The 17,345-nt window shown below is 37.4% G+C and overlaps 2 protein-coding genes across 2 annotated transcripts in view; one reads left to right on the top strand and one right to left on the bottom strand.

Annotated features, from left to right (window-relative positions):
- Positions 1 to 4,515, top strand: part of LOC132548100 (uncharacterized) — a 52,704-nt gene extending 48,189 nt beyond the window's left edge. The window contains exons 6-7 of the mRNA XM_060211925.1: positions 2,944 to 3,094; positions 4,405 to 4,515. Of these exons, the coding sequence (XP_060067908.1) occupies positions 2,944 to 3,094; positions 4,405 to 4,515 (262 nt within the window). The remainder of the gene's footprint in view (positions 1 to 2,943; positions 3,095 to 4,404) is intronic.
- Positions 4,516 to 13,996: 9,481 nt separating this feature from the next.
- Positions 13,997 to 14,989, bottom strand: LOC132548088 (uncharacterized). Its single transcript, XM_060211911.1, has 2 exons — positions 14,939 to 14,989; positions 13,997 to 14,557 (listed from the first exon to the last, which is right to left on the bottom strand). Exons 1-2 carry the CDS (start codon positions 14,987 to 14,989, stop codon positions 13,997 to 13,999), a joined length of 612 nt encoding a protein of 203 aa, XP_060067894.1.
- Positions 14,990 to 17,345: the final 2,356 nt, after the last annotated feature.

The following is a 17,345-nucleotide window of genomic DNA, read 5'->3' as shown; positions in this document are numbered from 1 at the left end:
CACAAGGTGATTCTAAAACTACAGACCTCAGTGACAGACCTTTATCTACACAAGGTGATTCTAGAACTACTGCCTCAGTGACAGATCTTTACACAAGGTGATTCTAAAACTACAGACCTCAGTGACAGATCTTTATACTTGGAGAGCTTGTTGAAACAAGGTATTGTTTGTCATAATTAATTTATTGGTGTCTAGTGAAAGAAGACAAAAAATTGTTGTGTTAGCTTTCAACTCTCATGCGTTATAGTGAGAAAATCAATACACCTCGGTAATGATGAAATGAGCCATGTACATAGTCAGACATGTGCCTCTCAGCTCCCGTGGGAATCAGAACTTGTCTCTTGTCTTCCTTGGGAAATAGAACACATCTCTCCTGGCCCCTCAGGGAATCATAGAACACTTCTCTCTTGTCTCTCTGTAGAAAAGGTACATATCTCCCTTCAGGAAATCAAAGCATATCTCTCTTATCTCTCTGTAGAAAAGGTACATATCTCCCTTCAGGAATCAAAGCATGTCTCTCTTGTCTCTCTGTAGAAAAGTTACATATCTCCCTTCAGGAAATCAAAGCATATCTCTCTCCCTTAAGAACCATGAAACATATCTCTTGCCTCCCTAAGGCAAAAGAAGACATCTGTTTTCGCCGAAAGGGAATCGGCCCACACATCTCTTAGCTCCCTAAAGAAGTAGAACACAACTCCCTTCGCTCCCCAGGGAATCAGAACTTATCTGTCTTTGTTTTACTAGGATTCATAACACATCTCTATAACACATCTCTATATAACACATCTCTATAACACATCTCTATATCACTATAACACATCTCTATAACACATCTCTATATAACACATCTCTATATCACTATAACACATCTCTATATAACACATCTCTATAACACATCTCTATATCACTATAACACATCTCTATATAACACATCTCTATAACACATCTCTATAACACATCTCTATAACACATCTCTATATAACACATCTCTATATCACTATAACACATCTCTATATAACACATCTCTATAACACATCTCTTTATAACACATCTCTATAAAACATCTCTATAACACATCTCTATAACACATCTCTATAACATCTCTATAAAACATCTCTATAACACATCTCTATATAACACATCTCTATAACACATCTCTATAACACATCTCTATAACACATCTCTGTAACATCTCTATAACACATCTCTATATAACACATCTCTATATAACACATCTCTATAACACATCTCTATAACACATCTCTATAAAATATCTCTTTATAACACATCTCTATAACATGTCTCTATAGCACATCTCTATAACATCACTATATAACACATCTCTATAACACATCTCTATAACACGTCTCTATAACACATCTATATAACACATCTATAAAACACATCTATAAAACACATCTCTATAACACATCTCTATAACACATCTCTATAGCACATCTCTATAACATCTCTATAACACATCTCTATCATACATCTCTCTATAACACATCTCTATAACACATCTCTATAACACGTCTCTATAACACATCTATATAACACATCTATAAAACACATCTCTATAACATGTCTCTATAGCACATCTCTATAACACATCTTTGTAACATCTCTATATAACACCTCTATATAACACATCTCCATATAACACATCTCTTTATAACACATCTCTATAACACATCTTTATAACACATCTCTATAACACATCTCTATAACATGTCTCTATAGCACATCTCTATAACACGTCTCTATAGCACATCTCTATAACACGTCTCTATAGCACATCTCTATAACACGTCTCTATAACACATCTCTATAACACATCTATAAAACACATCTATAAAACACATCTCTATAACATCTCTATAACACATCTCTATCATACATCTCTCTATAACACATCTCTATAACACATCTCTATAACACGTCTCTATAACACATCTATATAACACATCTATAAAACACATCTCTATAACACATCTCTATAACATGTCTCTATAGCACATCTCTATAACATCTCTTTAACACATCTCTATAATACATCTCTCTATAACACATCTCTATAACACATCTCTAGAACACATCAAGAGAAGTAAAGTTAGAACTAGTAGGAGCTGGTAGAGAACTTTCATGCTATCAGTTTGACAAGATTGATGAAAATGTTAACAGTGGACAAATAATGTACTTGACATTTAGTGAAGTGAAAGAGTTTCTAAAGATATTACTGTACTGAGAAACATGTCTTTGTGGGTTTTTGTATCAGACACATTATTTTTAAACCTTTCATTCGTGTGGTGTCAAAAATCAGAAAACCTGTTGCATGGTTGATTACAATAACATCAGGTCTAAGGAAGAATAATTTGAAATCTGAAGGTCAAAGTTGAAATTGGAGACATGAGTTTTTTCCCAAAGGAATCAAGCATCATCAATTACATTCCAGTTTTTCAGTGAGGTTAAGGTCAGGTTTTGATCAGTTGATATTTCAGTGCCCCTAAGCTAATGCCAGGATGCAGTTTTTGTCCACCACCAGCTTTCCATTTATAATCCAGGACATAAAGTCCGAGGAAGAAACTTTGAAATCTAAAGGTCAAAATTGAAATTAGAATCTTCACATTCTCCCAAAGGAATTAAACTTCATTAATATCTCTCTCAGGCCATGTTTGGCCTGTATTGTTACCTTGGTTGAGGAGAATCAACGTGTTTATTGCCTTCTCAAAGAAAAAAAACACAAAGAATAGCAGTAATTAGTGCGTAGCTTGATCACTGACTCTGACCCTTAGATACATGACATTGTCTCCTCTCAGGTTCCAGTAGATCAACTGTGTATGCCATAGATACAAAAACCTGCAGGGTTCTTCTTGAGTAATGAAAGGGATATTGTATAAAAGACGATGTTCCTGTAAATAAAACTCGGACCTATTTTTACAGGGGTAAGAATGTGCTACAAAAACCAGAACTGAACAAGGTGCTAGAGGAGAGGAAAGAACGACAGAAAAAACAAGAATGGGCACAGAGAGAGTCAACCAAACGCACCAGTCTGGAACTGAAACTGGAAAAGCAGGCCAGAAAAGTGTCAGAGGTACCTTTCTATCAAACCTAGTTAAACTGCCATCATAAAAAACAATGCTTGTTTATACTGCCTTTATTATAAAGCAACACCTCATTATTCTGCCCTCTTTATAAAATTACAAGTCGTTATTCTGCCATCTTAAAAAGCAAGACCTTGTTATACTGCCTTATTTATAAAGTCCCACCTTATTAAACTGTCCTCTTTATCAAATTACACCTTATTTTACTGCCCTCATGATCAAGTTACACCTTGTTAAACTGCCCTGGTTATCAAGTAACACCTCATTATACTGCCTACATCATCAAGTAACCCTCCATCTCGGGTCTGTCGTCCATTCATCTGTCTGTCCTTAAGCAATTGTTGTTATCACTGTTTCTTGAGAAGTGCTTCATGGATCATTTCCAAACTTCAGAAATAGATTTCTCTTGATCTCTGGTTATGTATAAATAATTAAGGACTGATAAAAGAGATAGCGACAAGTGTCAATATTGGATTTTGATGGAACTGTGAAGCTGTTCTAACTATATCACTCTCTCTTGTGAAGTGCTCCATGAATGTTTCTCTAATTCTATGTGTAGGTCCCCTTTGGTCCCTCGTTGTGCCCCTTTGTTGCTTGAAGTGATCAGAGAAACATAATCGCTGATAGACAGCCACGTTGGATTTTGACAGTGAATGTTTTTTATCACTAGTGTTTTGGAAGCAGTTTCTTGTGAAATACTGGATGGAACTTCCTAATATTTCATTTGAAAGTTCCCCTTGGTCCCTAGTTGTGCCCTTTAAAGACCAAATCAAGACCAAATAATGGTGAGCATATGAAGATCTCTCTGGGATCTCTTGTTGATGATGTAGACTGTTTCCACCCTAATAGTCTGCTTCTTCTTGACCTTACCCACTGTTCAATAGACAGGGTCCTGAGTAAGCCTTCTGCTTGGGTTAAAACTGGTCAACATTACCAACAATGCTACTTACCTACCTACATTTGTTACAATTGAACCTGACAGCCTTAGTTTATCACGATTCTGTAGCGTTGACTCTATATCCCCAAAATATGTTTAATGCTTACTGCATCTTCATTGCTGTCTAGTTATTTTCAATGACTTTCACTATTTCACTAAAAGATGGCTACAAAGGGAGGTAACTCCTCAAGCAAACTAAAGTTTATTTACAATGTATCAACTTTTCATGGTCCTTGAAGGAATCAAAAAAGGTATAAAAATTAACAAAAATTCAACATTTGAAGAATGAAAATGTTATTTTCTTACTGATATTTGATGATATAGCCATTGTCAATTGTTACATATATGTTTCTCTTGTTTCAGAGTGAATCTACTAATCTGAAAGCCATTTCTGAATCTGACAGTGACACAAATAACAGTGAACTCTCTAAAGTACACGCCAAAATACTGCATAAAAATGGATCCGTGAAATGATACCTCACAATGTATGTGAGCGTATGTGTGTATGTGTGTATATGTTTGGGGATGAGGGTGTGTGTAAGTGTGTGTATGTGTGTATATGTTTGGGGATGAGGGTGTGTGTAAGTGTGTGAGAAGGGATGAGGATGTGTGGGTGTGTGAGGGGATAGGGATGTGTGGGTGTGATGGTTACCTGCTGGTGTAAGTTTGGTGTATGGATATAAATGGATAACATTGTTGTTTTTCTTTTGATATTTTACATTCTATCCAGATGTGTTTTCCGTGTATGAGACTCGGTAGACACGGGCTCTGTGCCGAATTCTCACTTCTTCCATTGTTACAGTTTAACATGGTTCTGGGGAAATATATTTTCTACAAATTTTGACATCTGTATAGAAAACGATAGATGTACAGTTCCTTATGAACGAAGATGAGGTTCCATGTATTATGTAGAATTGATATCAATATTTTTTATTTTCATCTTGCGTGCTAATGTTTACATTTCTGTGTATTTGCTGTGCATCGGGACCATCTCAACAACATGTGGACAGAAAACTGAGAGTACACTACCAACTGTTACAACTTGTGAGGAAATCCCATCGCGTGTCCGTCAATCAAACGGGAGTAACTCTGGTGTGGATTTGGTGCTGTGTCAACGTTGGAACAATCATGTGTGCTACTTTTAATAGTTAGAATGACTTGATGTTGTGGAGGTTTACATTTATCTTTATTAGATATGGACATTCATGATGTCCAATATATTGTGTTATATAAATACAAAAAATTTTATCTGGGGCAGGCAAACGGCTTTCTGCCAAGTCCTGATCAAAAGATTTTGGACAAGCATAGATACTTTTAACACTTTTACTTTTCGACTTAATGTTTTTATCGCAGAGACATTTTATTCGTAACAGCCGAGGAAGTTGATCAAGTGATAAATTTGATGATGTGTCACTCAGTTCGTCTCGTGATAAATCACTTTTACAAAAGATATTAAGAAATAAGATTTTACAGCCACCAAGCAGTTAGAGCACTTGAATATATCAGGTTTAAAATAGATATGATGAAATGTCTAAAATAATTATAGTCGTTTATATGCTTAACAAGGAGGGACACAAACTGTACTTAGTTATGGTAATTATTTTATGATATTGATTGCTTGTAAAAGACTTTTAAACGAAACCTAGATTTTTCTTAAGGGGTTAGGTAAGTTAAATACAGTTGAAATCACAATTTAATTTCCCTGTGAAACCATGTTATCCACAGGAGATTTCATTCGTCTGTTTGGTGTAAATGTTTTATGTTTATTACAAACAAAATCAGCAATAGAAAACTGTATTTGCAATCCTTCAGAGACAGCCGTTTCCTTTGTCAAAGAGAAAAGTGCAAATAACGGGTTTTGACAACAGTTTATTAGCTGATTGGTTGATAAATAACTGTTTGTGTTACAGATAAATATTTCAAAAATATATAATGTACAGTTCTAGGATCTAGAGGGGACTGTCAAACAGCTTCCTCTCACCATTACTATAGGTAATGTATTATGTTCACCTCAAACATAGAGTACTCAAAGAAAAGGATGTGGAGGGTTTAGAAATCAATCAACTGTCTTGTAAGACAAGCTAATGAAAATACATGTATCAGTCTAGTTTTGTTTTGAATTAGAAGATTTCAGAATTGATGTTGGTTTTACTTTGGTGATTGTCTGTGATTCGACCCACAAACCATTTCACCCTCATAAATATTTTTTTCATGAAATGAAAAACAAGACTGTGATCTTGACAACCTATTAATATGATTACCTGCCTCAATTGAAACAGAAGAGGATTCATTAGTTTACTTTACACTGGAATGTAAACAGACCAAGCAATACTGTGTATCTACAATGACCAGGAGCTAGAATTGCTCAGACTGATGAAGTAGTTTAAATATTTCAGGTTATTTTTATTGTTTTAGCTGTGGGACCATTATGATTTGTTCGAGGGTACATTTAGTTTCTCATCAATAATTAATCATTTTTCAATCATGTTGGAGTGTGTATTCAGTGATTATTTATTTGTAACCAATGCCAGTAGTTATATTTATGGCTTATCTCAGTAATGTGTAAATATTTTCATAAAAGCATTTTCCTTTCCATATAGTTTCATTCATCAACTCTCCTGTTAACAGGTAAAGAGAGAGAGAGAATCACAAATATTCCGTAATGAAAATGAATGGCACATTTTGTTTTAGATATAAAAATGAAGATACAATTTGGACATCATATGATATTTGTAAAACCTTTTATCTTAATCAACATGTTTTGTCCTTGAAATGTCACGGAGTTATATTGTACAAAGTTTTTAGAAGCAACATAAAGTTTAGAATTAACACATTTTCTTTTACAACTTAATAATATAACATACAATCTATCTTAGCATTGAACATTTACAATTCAACAAATCTACACATAGTGATATCTATGGTGCAATGCTGATGCTGGATCTTAACAAACAAATATTCATTGGATGGGTATTACTGGAAAAGATATATGATCAATAAAGTAATAATGACAGTAGGAACAATTGTCAAATTTCCGAGGAAATTCACCTCTTTATCCAGACACAAACCACAGCTACATATATAGAATCACAATGTAGCTAGACCACAGTATAATGTGCTTTACTTGGTATGTAAGAAAGAGTCTTGTATGTAGTATATAGTCGAAATCCACAGATAAATTTTTAAAAATGACAGATGGAGAATTGGGTCAAGATATTTCACACTTAATCTACAAAATACACACAACATTCAGTCTAACCACTCCAGACCTGGTCCTTTACCGTAATCAGGTTTAGGTAGGTCAGTCTAACTGTTCCAGACCTGGTCCTTTACTGTAATCAGGTTTAGGTAGGTCAGTCTAACTGTTCCAGACCTGGTCTGGTACTGTAATCAGGTTTAGGTAGGTCAGTCTAACCTCTCCAGACCTGGTCCTTTACTGTAATCAGGTTTAGGTAGGTCAGTCTAACCTCTCCAGACCTGGTCCTTTACTGTAATCAGGTTTAGGTAGGTCAGTCTAACCACTCCAGACCTGGTCCTTTACTGTGATCAGGTTTAGGTAGGTCAGTCTAACTGTTCCAGACCTGGTCCTTTACTGTAATCAGGTTTAGGTAGGTCAGTCTAACCACTCCAGACCTGGTCTGTTACTGTAATCGGGTTTAGGTAGGTCAGTCTAACATTTCCAGACCTGGTCTGTTACTGTAATCAGGTTTAGGTAGGTCAGTCTAACTGTTCCAGACCTGGTCCTTTACTGTAATCAGGTTTAGGTAGGTCAGTCTAACCTCTCCAGACCTGGTCTGTTACTGTAATCAGGTTTAGGTAGGTCAGTCTAACATTTCCAGACCTGGTCTGTTACTGTAATCAGGTTTAGGTAGGTCAGTCTAACCACTCCAGACCTGGTCCTTTACTGTAATCAGGTTTAGGTAGGTCAGTCTAACCACTCCAGACCTGGTCTGTTACTGTAATCAGGTTTAGGTAGGTCAGTCTAACCTCTCCAGACCTGGTCCTTTATTTGATCAGTTCAACCTTTGTTATATTTTTGAAATCCACTTCACCCAGCTACCTCAACACTACAGAATAGAGAAGAGATTTATCCATTTGAATTATATTGTACAGTCCTTAATTGCTAATTTGCCATTGTTTTAGGAGATAATTTCTTTTTAATGGTGTTAACTCTGGCACAAATAAATAATTATATTATTATTAAACTGATATTAGCATAAGATTATTGAAGGAAGTTCAAGTTTACCTCAAAAATCAATTTATCTTTATTTCTTTTTACCCCTAAAATGATATTCCTCAGAAGTAGGGTTATCACATCAATCAGAATGTACACCTGTACAATACAGACCTCAGCCCATGGGTCATTCTCAGATTTGTTTTATAAGAAAACTACCATAGATTTGAGTAGTGTTTAGTAGCTTTCTTAGCTTGTTTACAGTTGTTAGGCTAACCTTTGACCTCTCATTGTCAATGATGTTGATACATTATGAAGTGAATGTGTTTTCAGGGTAGACCATGTTGATTTTATGTTTTCAGATTTGCTTGAGTTTAATATTGACAAATTATCTATTATAAGAATATTTTAAAAAAAATTGTAGTGTGCGATATACATAGGAAAACCCTTTAACAGCCCTTGAACAGACACAATAAACCTCAGAGTCAACCCTTAAACAGAAACAATAAACCTCAGAGACAGACCCTTAAACAGACACAATAAACCTCATAGACAGCCCTTAAACAGACACAATAAACCTTAGAGACAGCCCTTAAACAGACACAATAAACCTCATAGACAGCCCTTAAACAGACACAATAAACCTCAGAGGCAACCCTTAAACAGACACAATAAACCTCAGAGACAGACCCTTAAACAGACACAATAAACCTCAGAGTCAACCCTTAAACAGACACAATAAACCTCATAGACAGCCCTTAAACAGACACAATAAACCTCAGAGACAGACCCTTAAACAGACACAATAAACCTCATAGACAGCCCTTAAACAGACACAATAAACCTCAGAGTCAACCCTTAAACAGACACAATAAACCTCAGAGACAGACCCTTAAACAGACACAATAAACCTCATAGACAGCCCTTAAACAGACACAATAAACCTCAGAGTCAACCCTTAAACAGACACAATAAACCTCATAGACAGCCCTTAAACAGACACAATAAACCTCAGAGACAGACCCTTAAACAGACACAATAAACCTCAGAGTCAACCCTTAAACAGACACAATAAACCTCATAGACAGCCCTTAAACAGACACAAAAAACCTCAGAGACAGCCCTTAAACAGACACAATAAACCTCATAGACAGCCCTTAAACAGACACAATAAACCTCAGAGACAGCCCCTTAAACAGACACAATAAACCTCAGAGTCAACCCTTAAACAGACACAATAAAAGCCTTAGACAGTCCCCTAACTGGACACAAGAAATCCTTAGATGGCCCCTTAAAAAGACTTAAAAGAACCCTTAGACAGCCCCTTAATCACAGACACAAGAAAACCCTTAGACCCTTAAACACACACAAAAAAACCCTTAGACAGCCCTTTAAACACAGACACAAAAAAACCTTAGACAGCCCCTTAAACACAGACACAAAAAAACCTTAGACAGCCCCTTAAACACAGACACAAAAAAACCCGCTTACACAGCCCCTTAAACACAGACACAAAAAACCCGCTTACACAGCCCCTTAAACACAGACACAAAAAATCCTTAGACAGACCCTTAAACACACACAAAAAAAATCCTTAGACAGACCGTTAAACACACACAAAAAAACCCTTAGACAGCCCCTTAAACACAGACACAAAAAAAACCGCTTACACAGCCCCTTAAACACAGACACAAAAAAAAACGCTTACACAGCCCCTTAAACACAGACACAAAAAAACCTTAGACAGCCCCTTAAAGAGACACAATAAAAGCCTTAGACAGCCCCTTAAACACAATAAAAGCCTTAGACAGCCCCTTAAAGAGACACAATAAAAGCCTTAGACAACCCCTTAAGCCTTAGTATGGAAGAATACCGAACCTCCGTTAGATTGTTGTACATATGCTGTTTACATGCTGATATTGTGATAAAACAAATTGCCAATCAATCATGTATATTTGCTATTCCAGCACTACACAACAGTGTTGTCACCTGACACCATTATCCAGTCCTGTTTAGTGTAAGATTTCCCCATATATAACACATACAAGAGATTGATAATTCTGTCAAATGATTTTTGTTACTGTGTTGGCTGATTTTGTTGATGTTTGTAGATTTGCTTGATGATAGTACAGATTGTAATATTTAGTGTAGATATCTATATATATTGCAGTGTTGGTATGGGTATTATCTACTGCTGAAGTCATTTATATGTATTGCTTTCCTTCCTCTTGTGGAGAACATTTCCCTTCCAGCTCTCTTTTCCATCTGCTCTCCTCTCCTATCCTCCCTCAGACCTACAAAGCTTTCAACTCTCTTTTTAAATTTGCTCTCTCTACTCCTGTCCTCACTTCCATTCTCCCCCTTACTCACAAAGCCCCCAGCACTCTTTTCCCATTGCTACTCTCCTCATCCACCCTCACTTCTATCCTCTCCCATCCTTGCTTCAGTCCGCCCCCATACTCACAATGCCCCCAGCACTCTTTTCCCATTGCTACTCTCCTCATCCATCCTCACTTTCATCCTCTCCCATCCTTGCTTCAGTCCGCCCCCATACTCACAAAGCCCCCAGCACTCTGTTTCCATTGGCTCTCCTCATCCATCCTCTCTTCCTTCCTCATCCATCCTCACTTCCATCCTCATCCATCCTCACTTCCATCCTCTCCCAAACTCGCAAAGCCCCAATCACTCTTTTTCCATTGGCTGTCTCCTCTCCAATCCTCACTTCAATCCACCCCCAAACCCTATCATCTGTTTGTACCTGTTATGATGACCCTACCACATGGTAGCAACTGTTGCTATGACAACCCTGTCATCTTTCACTCTGACAAGATCTGAAGTCAGGGTATAAAACTGATACCATTCATAAACAACAAAATCAGGTTTTGTTACTTGTTTTCTGAACCTTTACGTCCCTTGTGCTTTATGAATCAGTTCTATTTCAGTAAGGCTACCTCAAATAATTAATTTTGATATAACTCTGGAGACACAAACTCCATTTTCTTTTCCAATAACTCTTAACCAGATGTCCTTGTTATTGTAGAAGCCATGTTCTCGTTAGCTTATTTTTGTAGCCATAGTTGGCTTTCAATTTGAAAATCCAGGAAGGAACCACTTCCATCATTTCTCTCCAGGAATTTGGTATGAATAATCTCTCTGTCAGCTGTTTCAAATTTACAGCTGTTTTATCAAAACCATGTGGCTTCTTAATAACAGTTGCTATGACGACCTTGTCACCTGTAAATGACCTTGTCATTTTTAAGTGACCATTTCTATGGCGACCTTGTCACCTGTAAGTGATCATACCTATGACGACCCTGTTGCCTGTAAATGACTGTACCTATGACGACCCTGTTGCCTGTAAATGACTGTACCTATGACGACCCTGTTGCCTGTAAATGACTGTACCTATGACGATCCTGTTTCCTGTAAATGACTGTACCTATGACGACTCAGTCACTTGGTAGTGACTGTACCTATGACGATATGACGACTCAGTCACTTGGTAGTGACTGTACCTATGACGACTCAGTCACTTGGTAGTGACTGTTCCTGTGGTGATCCTGTTGCCTGATATTAACCTTTCCTTTGACAACCTTATCACCCTGTAGTAAATGTAGCTATGACAACCCTGTCAATCATCGTCTGGTTGTAACTGTTGCTATGACGTTAATGTCATTGAGTAGTTACTGTGCTATGATTTCCATATATGTATTTTACCTTTTGCCATGGCAACCTTACCAACCGGGAGTAATTGTTGTCATGACAACCTTCTCATCATATAGTAACTGTTTCCATGACTACCCTCTCATCTGGTAATAACTGTTGTTATGATAAACCTATCGAATGGTAGCAACTGTTGTAACTGCGACCCTCTCACCTAGTAGTAACTGTTGCTATGACGACCCTTTCATCGGGAAGTAACTGTTGCTCTGACGACCCTATCGGGTAGTAACTGTTGCTATGACGATCCTATAATCGGGTAGTAACTGTTGCTATGACGATCCTATCATCGGGAATCACAGTTGCTATGACGACCCTATCGGGTAGTAACTGTTGCTATGACGATCCTATAATCGGGTAGTAACTATTGCTATGATGATCCTATAATCGGGTAGTCACTGTTGCTGTGACGATCCTATAATCGTGTAGTAACTGTTGCTATGACGATCTTATCATCGGTAGTAACTGTTGCTATGACGACCCTATCATCGGGTAGTCACTGCTGCTTTGACGATCCTGATACAATGCAATAACTATATGATGCCCCTTTCATTCGGTAGTAACTGTTGCCATGGTGTCACTCTGTCTGGTGATATGATTTTTGTATGACTGTATTTGTAAGTATGTGCTCTCTTGTTAAATTGTTGTATCTTAACCAACCCTGATTAGTATCAGAGAACAGATTATATATTTTTCAGTTGCACGTTCATCCATCATTATATCAGTACTAATTGTATCTTATTAATTATTCAGTATTGTTAATTATTAAAACTAATTGCTTTAACCTCAAGTCTTTGTTTTGATTTTATTTACCCTGAAGTTATTAGCAGACGAAGTGACTGTCTTCTGTGTGTGTCAGGTCCCAATTGCTCAATCTTTGGTTATGAGTTAACCAGTTATTAGTGAAAATAGTCATTTCATTTTTTCAATGACACATTCTGTATCATTTCACAGCGACAGGTTTGTTGATACGGGTCAGATTTATATTTTCAGTGCTAGTTTTGCTCTGAAAGTCCTGATTGTTGTCTGTGGCAACAATTAAAATTCTTCACTTACCATCAGTCAACTCTAACTATGCTTTCAGCAACCGGTGCCAGATCTGTTACCTAACCGTGTTATGGTTTGACGATCAGATCTGTTACCTAACCGTGTTATGGTTTGACGATCAGATCTGTTACCTAACCGTGTTGTGGTTTGACGATCAGGTCGGTGACCTAACAGTTGTGGTTTGACGATCAGGTGTGACCTAACAGTGTTGTGGTTTGACGATCAGGCCCGTGACCTATCAGTGTTGTGGTTTGACGATCAGGCCCGTGACCTATCAGTGTTGTGGTTTGACGACCACTCCAGTGGCAACACTTCAATCCAAAACACATACATAGTACCGAGCAAATCTCGAAATTCGGTGAGCTCGCACCTTTTATTTCCCATTAAGATCGCTGTCAATATGTCAATGTTTTATATAATCCATTTGCTAGGTTGTTGCAACATCATGTTTTTAATTTCCAAGCAACAAGTCAGTGATATTTTTGCAATTTCAATGTTATGATATTCAATGTACGAAATGCGATATTACCACACCAACATAATTAAATCTTCTTTCAACTAAGTCTTTCAATGACAGTTTGCTATTTTCAATCACGAACGTATTTTTTTGCGCGATGTGATTTGAAGTTGAAAAAAAAACTATATGAAGTTGTCGTCTTTTCAAAACTATCTAGTTCCTCTGTTATTTATTAATAAATTGGAATGATAAGACAGCAATCATCAATATTTTATTGGGATACAGCAATCATGGTTTGTGTACATGATAGAAATGATAACCAACCGTTCACATCTGACCAGATGACCACATCAGTGGTCACTTGATGACTTATTTGACAAACACTTTCTTAAAAACTCAAAAAGTGCGCACAAGATTGTTGCTAATGTACATGTACGTGATCAAGCTATCAAACAACCCGTTGCATTGTGGGTACATTAAATAGAAATTACATTGGAAAGTATTGGTGAGACAATTTAAACATTTTATGATGATTGTAGCTATCACTATTGTGATAGTTACACAGAGTTGGTCCATCCGAGAGTGGATCGGAACCATTCATATCGGTGTACGGACACATCCGGGGTCTTTTTAACTGCTTGTTGTTTACCTACTTCGCCATCGGCTGCCGACACGTCGGGCAGTTCCATGGTTTCCTGCACACTTTTCTCTGAACTAGCTAATATTGAACCTTTGGTATGTTCATTAATCTGAACTTGTGATTCTAACATCTGCCTCGAAATTAATTCAGCTGGGGATTCCGATTCGTCGGGTAGCTGACCTGGTAGCTTGACCTGTGGATGGCTGGTAGATGGCGCCAAGGTGCTGGAGAATATCGTAGACATGAGTCGCAGTGGCCTAGATTCCACTAATGTGTCGATTACCACTTCGTCGTTTGATTGAACGTCAGTTGAATGAGCTCCAGTCCAAACGGGCTCCACGAATAATGTTGGGTCAATCTCGTAAATAATGGGTCGTTTACTAGGTCTGAAAAAGTAGTAACATCCCAACAAACACCTTCCCAACAGTGGAGCTGGGCACCCTTCTGTACCATCCAGACTGGCCACATCCGCAAGGTCCTGCAACTAAGAATAATTTGAGGATGTTTATACCACAAGGCAGTTACATCTATGTAATCTCTTATACTCAAGTGTACGAAATGCTTAATTATTTCCCCTTGATACGACACAACATTTAACATTTCCTTTTATGAGTAGATCCCCTTCAAATTTACGTAGTCCTGTTTTATTGTGAAAACCTGCAGGAAGCAGTACTATCAACAATGAAACGTATGTCTTTGTGAAGCACAATTAAAAAATACAAATGTATTTATCGTTGTCGTTTCATATTGCGCTGTGTCGTTCAATGTTAGGAGCCAGCAACAAGCAAATTTACAACACAAACATTTCTGTTTTGTATTTTATGTAAATCGTTCCATGATGATTGTGAAGACAACATACCTTTTGATCTTTAGAAGAGGGATCAACTACAATGTGGCGTCGCTGAGTCATGACGTAAATGCAATATAACCTGATCGTACAACCAAAAATCTGAAATAGAGGAACTTCATTTAATTGCATGACTATTTCTCCAACTGATAATACTCTAAAATTGCACGGTTTCGTGAAGCTCAAATTTCTCGATTTTCAAGAAAAAAAATGGTGTTGATTTATTTTGTAGATAAACAATAGTTCCGAATTCCACTCGGGCTATTAACGAAATCAGCTGAACTTTAAAACCTCTACATGAATCTTCAGTAACATATGCTCTCTCTCTCTCTCTCTCTCTCTCTCTCTCTCTCTCTCTCTCTCTCTCTCTCTCTCTCTCTCTCTCTCTCTCTCTCTCTCTCTCTCTCTCTCTCTCTCTCTCTCTCTCTCTCTCTCTCTCTCTCTCTCTCTCTCTCTCTCTCTCTCTCTCTCTCTCTCTCTCTCTCTCTCTCTCTCTCTCTCTCTCTCTCTCTCTCTCTCTCTCTCTCTCTCTCTCTCTCTCTCTCTCTCTCTCTCTCTCTCTCTCTCTCTCTCTCTCTCTCTCTCTCTCTCTCTCTCTCTCTCTCTCTCTCTCTCTCTCTCTCTCTCTCTCTCTCTCTCTCTCTCTCTCTCTCTCTCTCTCTCTCTCTCTCTCTCTCTCTCTCTCTCTCTCTCTCTCTCTCTCTCTCTCTCTCTCTCTCTCTCTCTCTCTCTCTCTCTCTCTCTCTCTCTCTCTCTCTCTCTCTCTCTCTCTCTCTCTCTCTCTCTCTCTCTCTCTCTCTCTCTCTCTCTCTCTCTCTAAGAGATATTTTGCAGTAATTGCCATAAATCGTCCTTAATTAGAAAAATGTTATACAGCTCACCAGTTTGTCCTCCGCGTTGTATGGGGGAAATCGCCGTGATACAATGAATATGACGTCAGCTAATTGTGACGTCATAATATATTGACAACAGGTGAAATTATGGGTATTTCATTATTATGCGCACGTCACTACACGAACTATGCGTTAACCCGGGAAGGGGGTGGGTGATAGGGCGTTGGGTTTGAAGTTTCTCGTCTTTGACCTAATATATATCATGCCTTTACCATGGACCCACTGGAGTCCTGGAGTTTTAAGCGGCCCCAGAACCCTCATCGATTATTTTGCGAATACATCATTTTCTTTCCATATGACCCTAAAATTACAGGATGTTTCCGAAGTCCAATCAGTCTCAAAATGAAATAGGCAACTTAAGAGAAAAAGGAGATTTTTAGGAAACAGACCTTCAACTGCTCAAGCCCCTCAGATAAACCATAGTTTAACAGTCCTACGAAACATTGTCATATATGTAACGTACTAAAGCAAAAATGCATTTAGTTCAAAGCGCCAAGATGATTGGTCTTAATTCAAATGTAAAAGAAATAGAGTTATAAAACATCATGAAATAGAAAGCTAAAACAAGACTTTTTTTCAATAATACTGAATCACGGTCTAGCACTACCATAGATTATACAAGTAACGGCTTTCTAGCGACAAGGACAAAACTGAAATACTCAATAACTATTTCACCTTAATTCCGTGTAATGTCTCAGCCAATTCCATTCCACCAGTTTTCGCAGGACAATTTTCTCTTACTGATATTGCTATAGGAGAAAAGCGAAGTTTCTTACATTTTATCTATTCTTGATATAGAAAAGGCAGTTGCCTTAAGTTTAAACATATTTTATTCGCATCAAATATATACGACGAGTTTGGACACAAGATATCAAACTGATATTGCTTCTGACAAGATAAGCGATCGTATACTGAAGGCTACAACCAGAACAATTTATGTTTGCTGTTTTGTTTAATCAGTGGGCACTGACGATTAGCCGCACGTCACTAACAGTAACATTGTCAATTCCGTGCAAACCTTAAAACAAACTAAGTGTTTTAAAGTCATTTATCTACGTGGGACTCTATTTTCCTGATTGTTCAAGTTCAAGTATTCTCTTAGTTATGATGGACACTCGAATCCTCGATAAATATAGCTCGATAAAAAATGCTTTAACAGGTGGTGGACATATAAATTATCAGAACAACGAAAATAAATCGCCCACGAAAATTATTGATTTTATAGTACCTATATGAATCTTCACTTTGTGATATATACGTCTCTGAACAACACAACAATAACAACCTGTAATTGTCAAAATCCAAGTTTAATTTCGTATCTATCTCAAATAGTATAACAATAAAGTGCGGAGATCACCAGCACTTTCTGACAAACAGCTTTTAAATGAATTTACACACTATCGTCTGATTCAGACAGATCTAGAGACCGCCACTCCACTTCTTCATTTGTTGTATGGTGACGACATCGTGCTGAAAATTGCGACCCAAGATAGGACTGTTAAGCCACTGAACTCTTTTTAAAGATT

Source organism: Ylistrum balloti, unplaced genomic scaffold (assembly GCF_031769215.1).
Source record: "Ylistrum balloti isolate Yb309-2 unplaced genomic scaffold, AGI_CSIRO_Ybal_v1 Utg370000, whole genome shotgun sequence".
Lineage (NCBI taxonomy): Eukaryota > Metazoa > Mollusca > Bivalvia > Pectinida > Pectinidae > Ylistrum > Ylistrum balloti.
The sequence above is the reverse complement of the archived record's forward strand: the minus strand, read 5'-3'. Positions and strand labels throughout refer to the sequence as shown.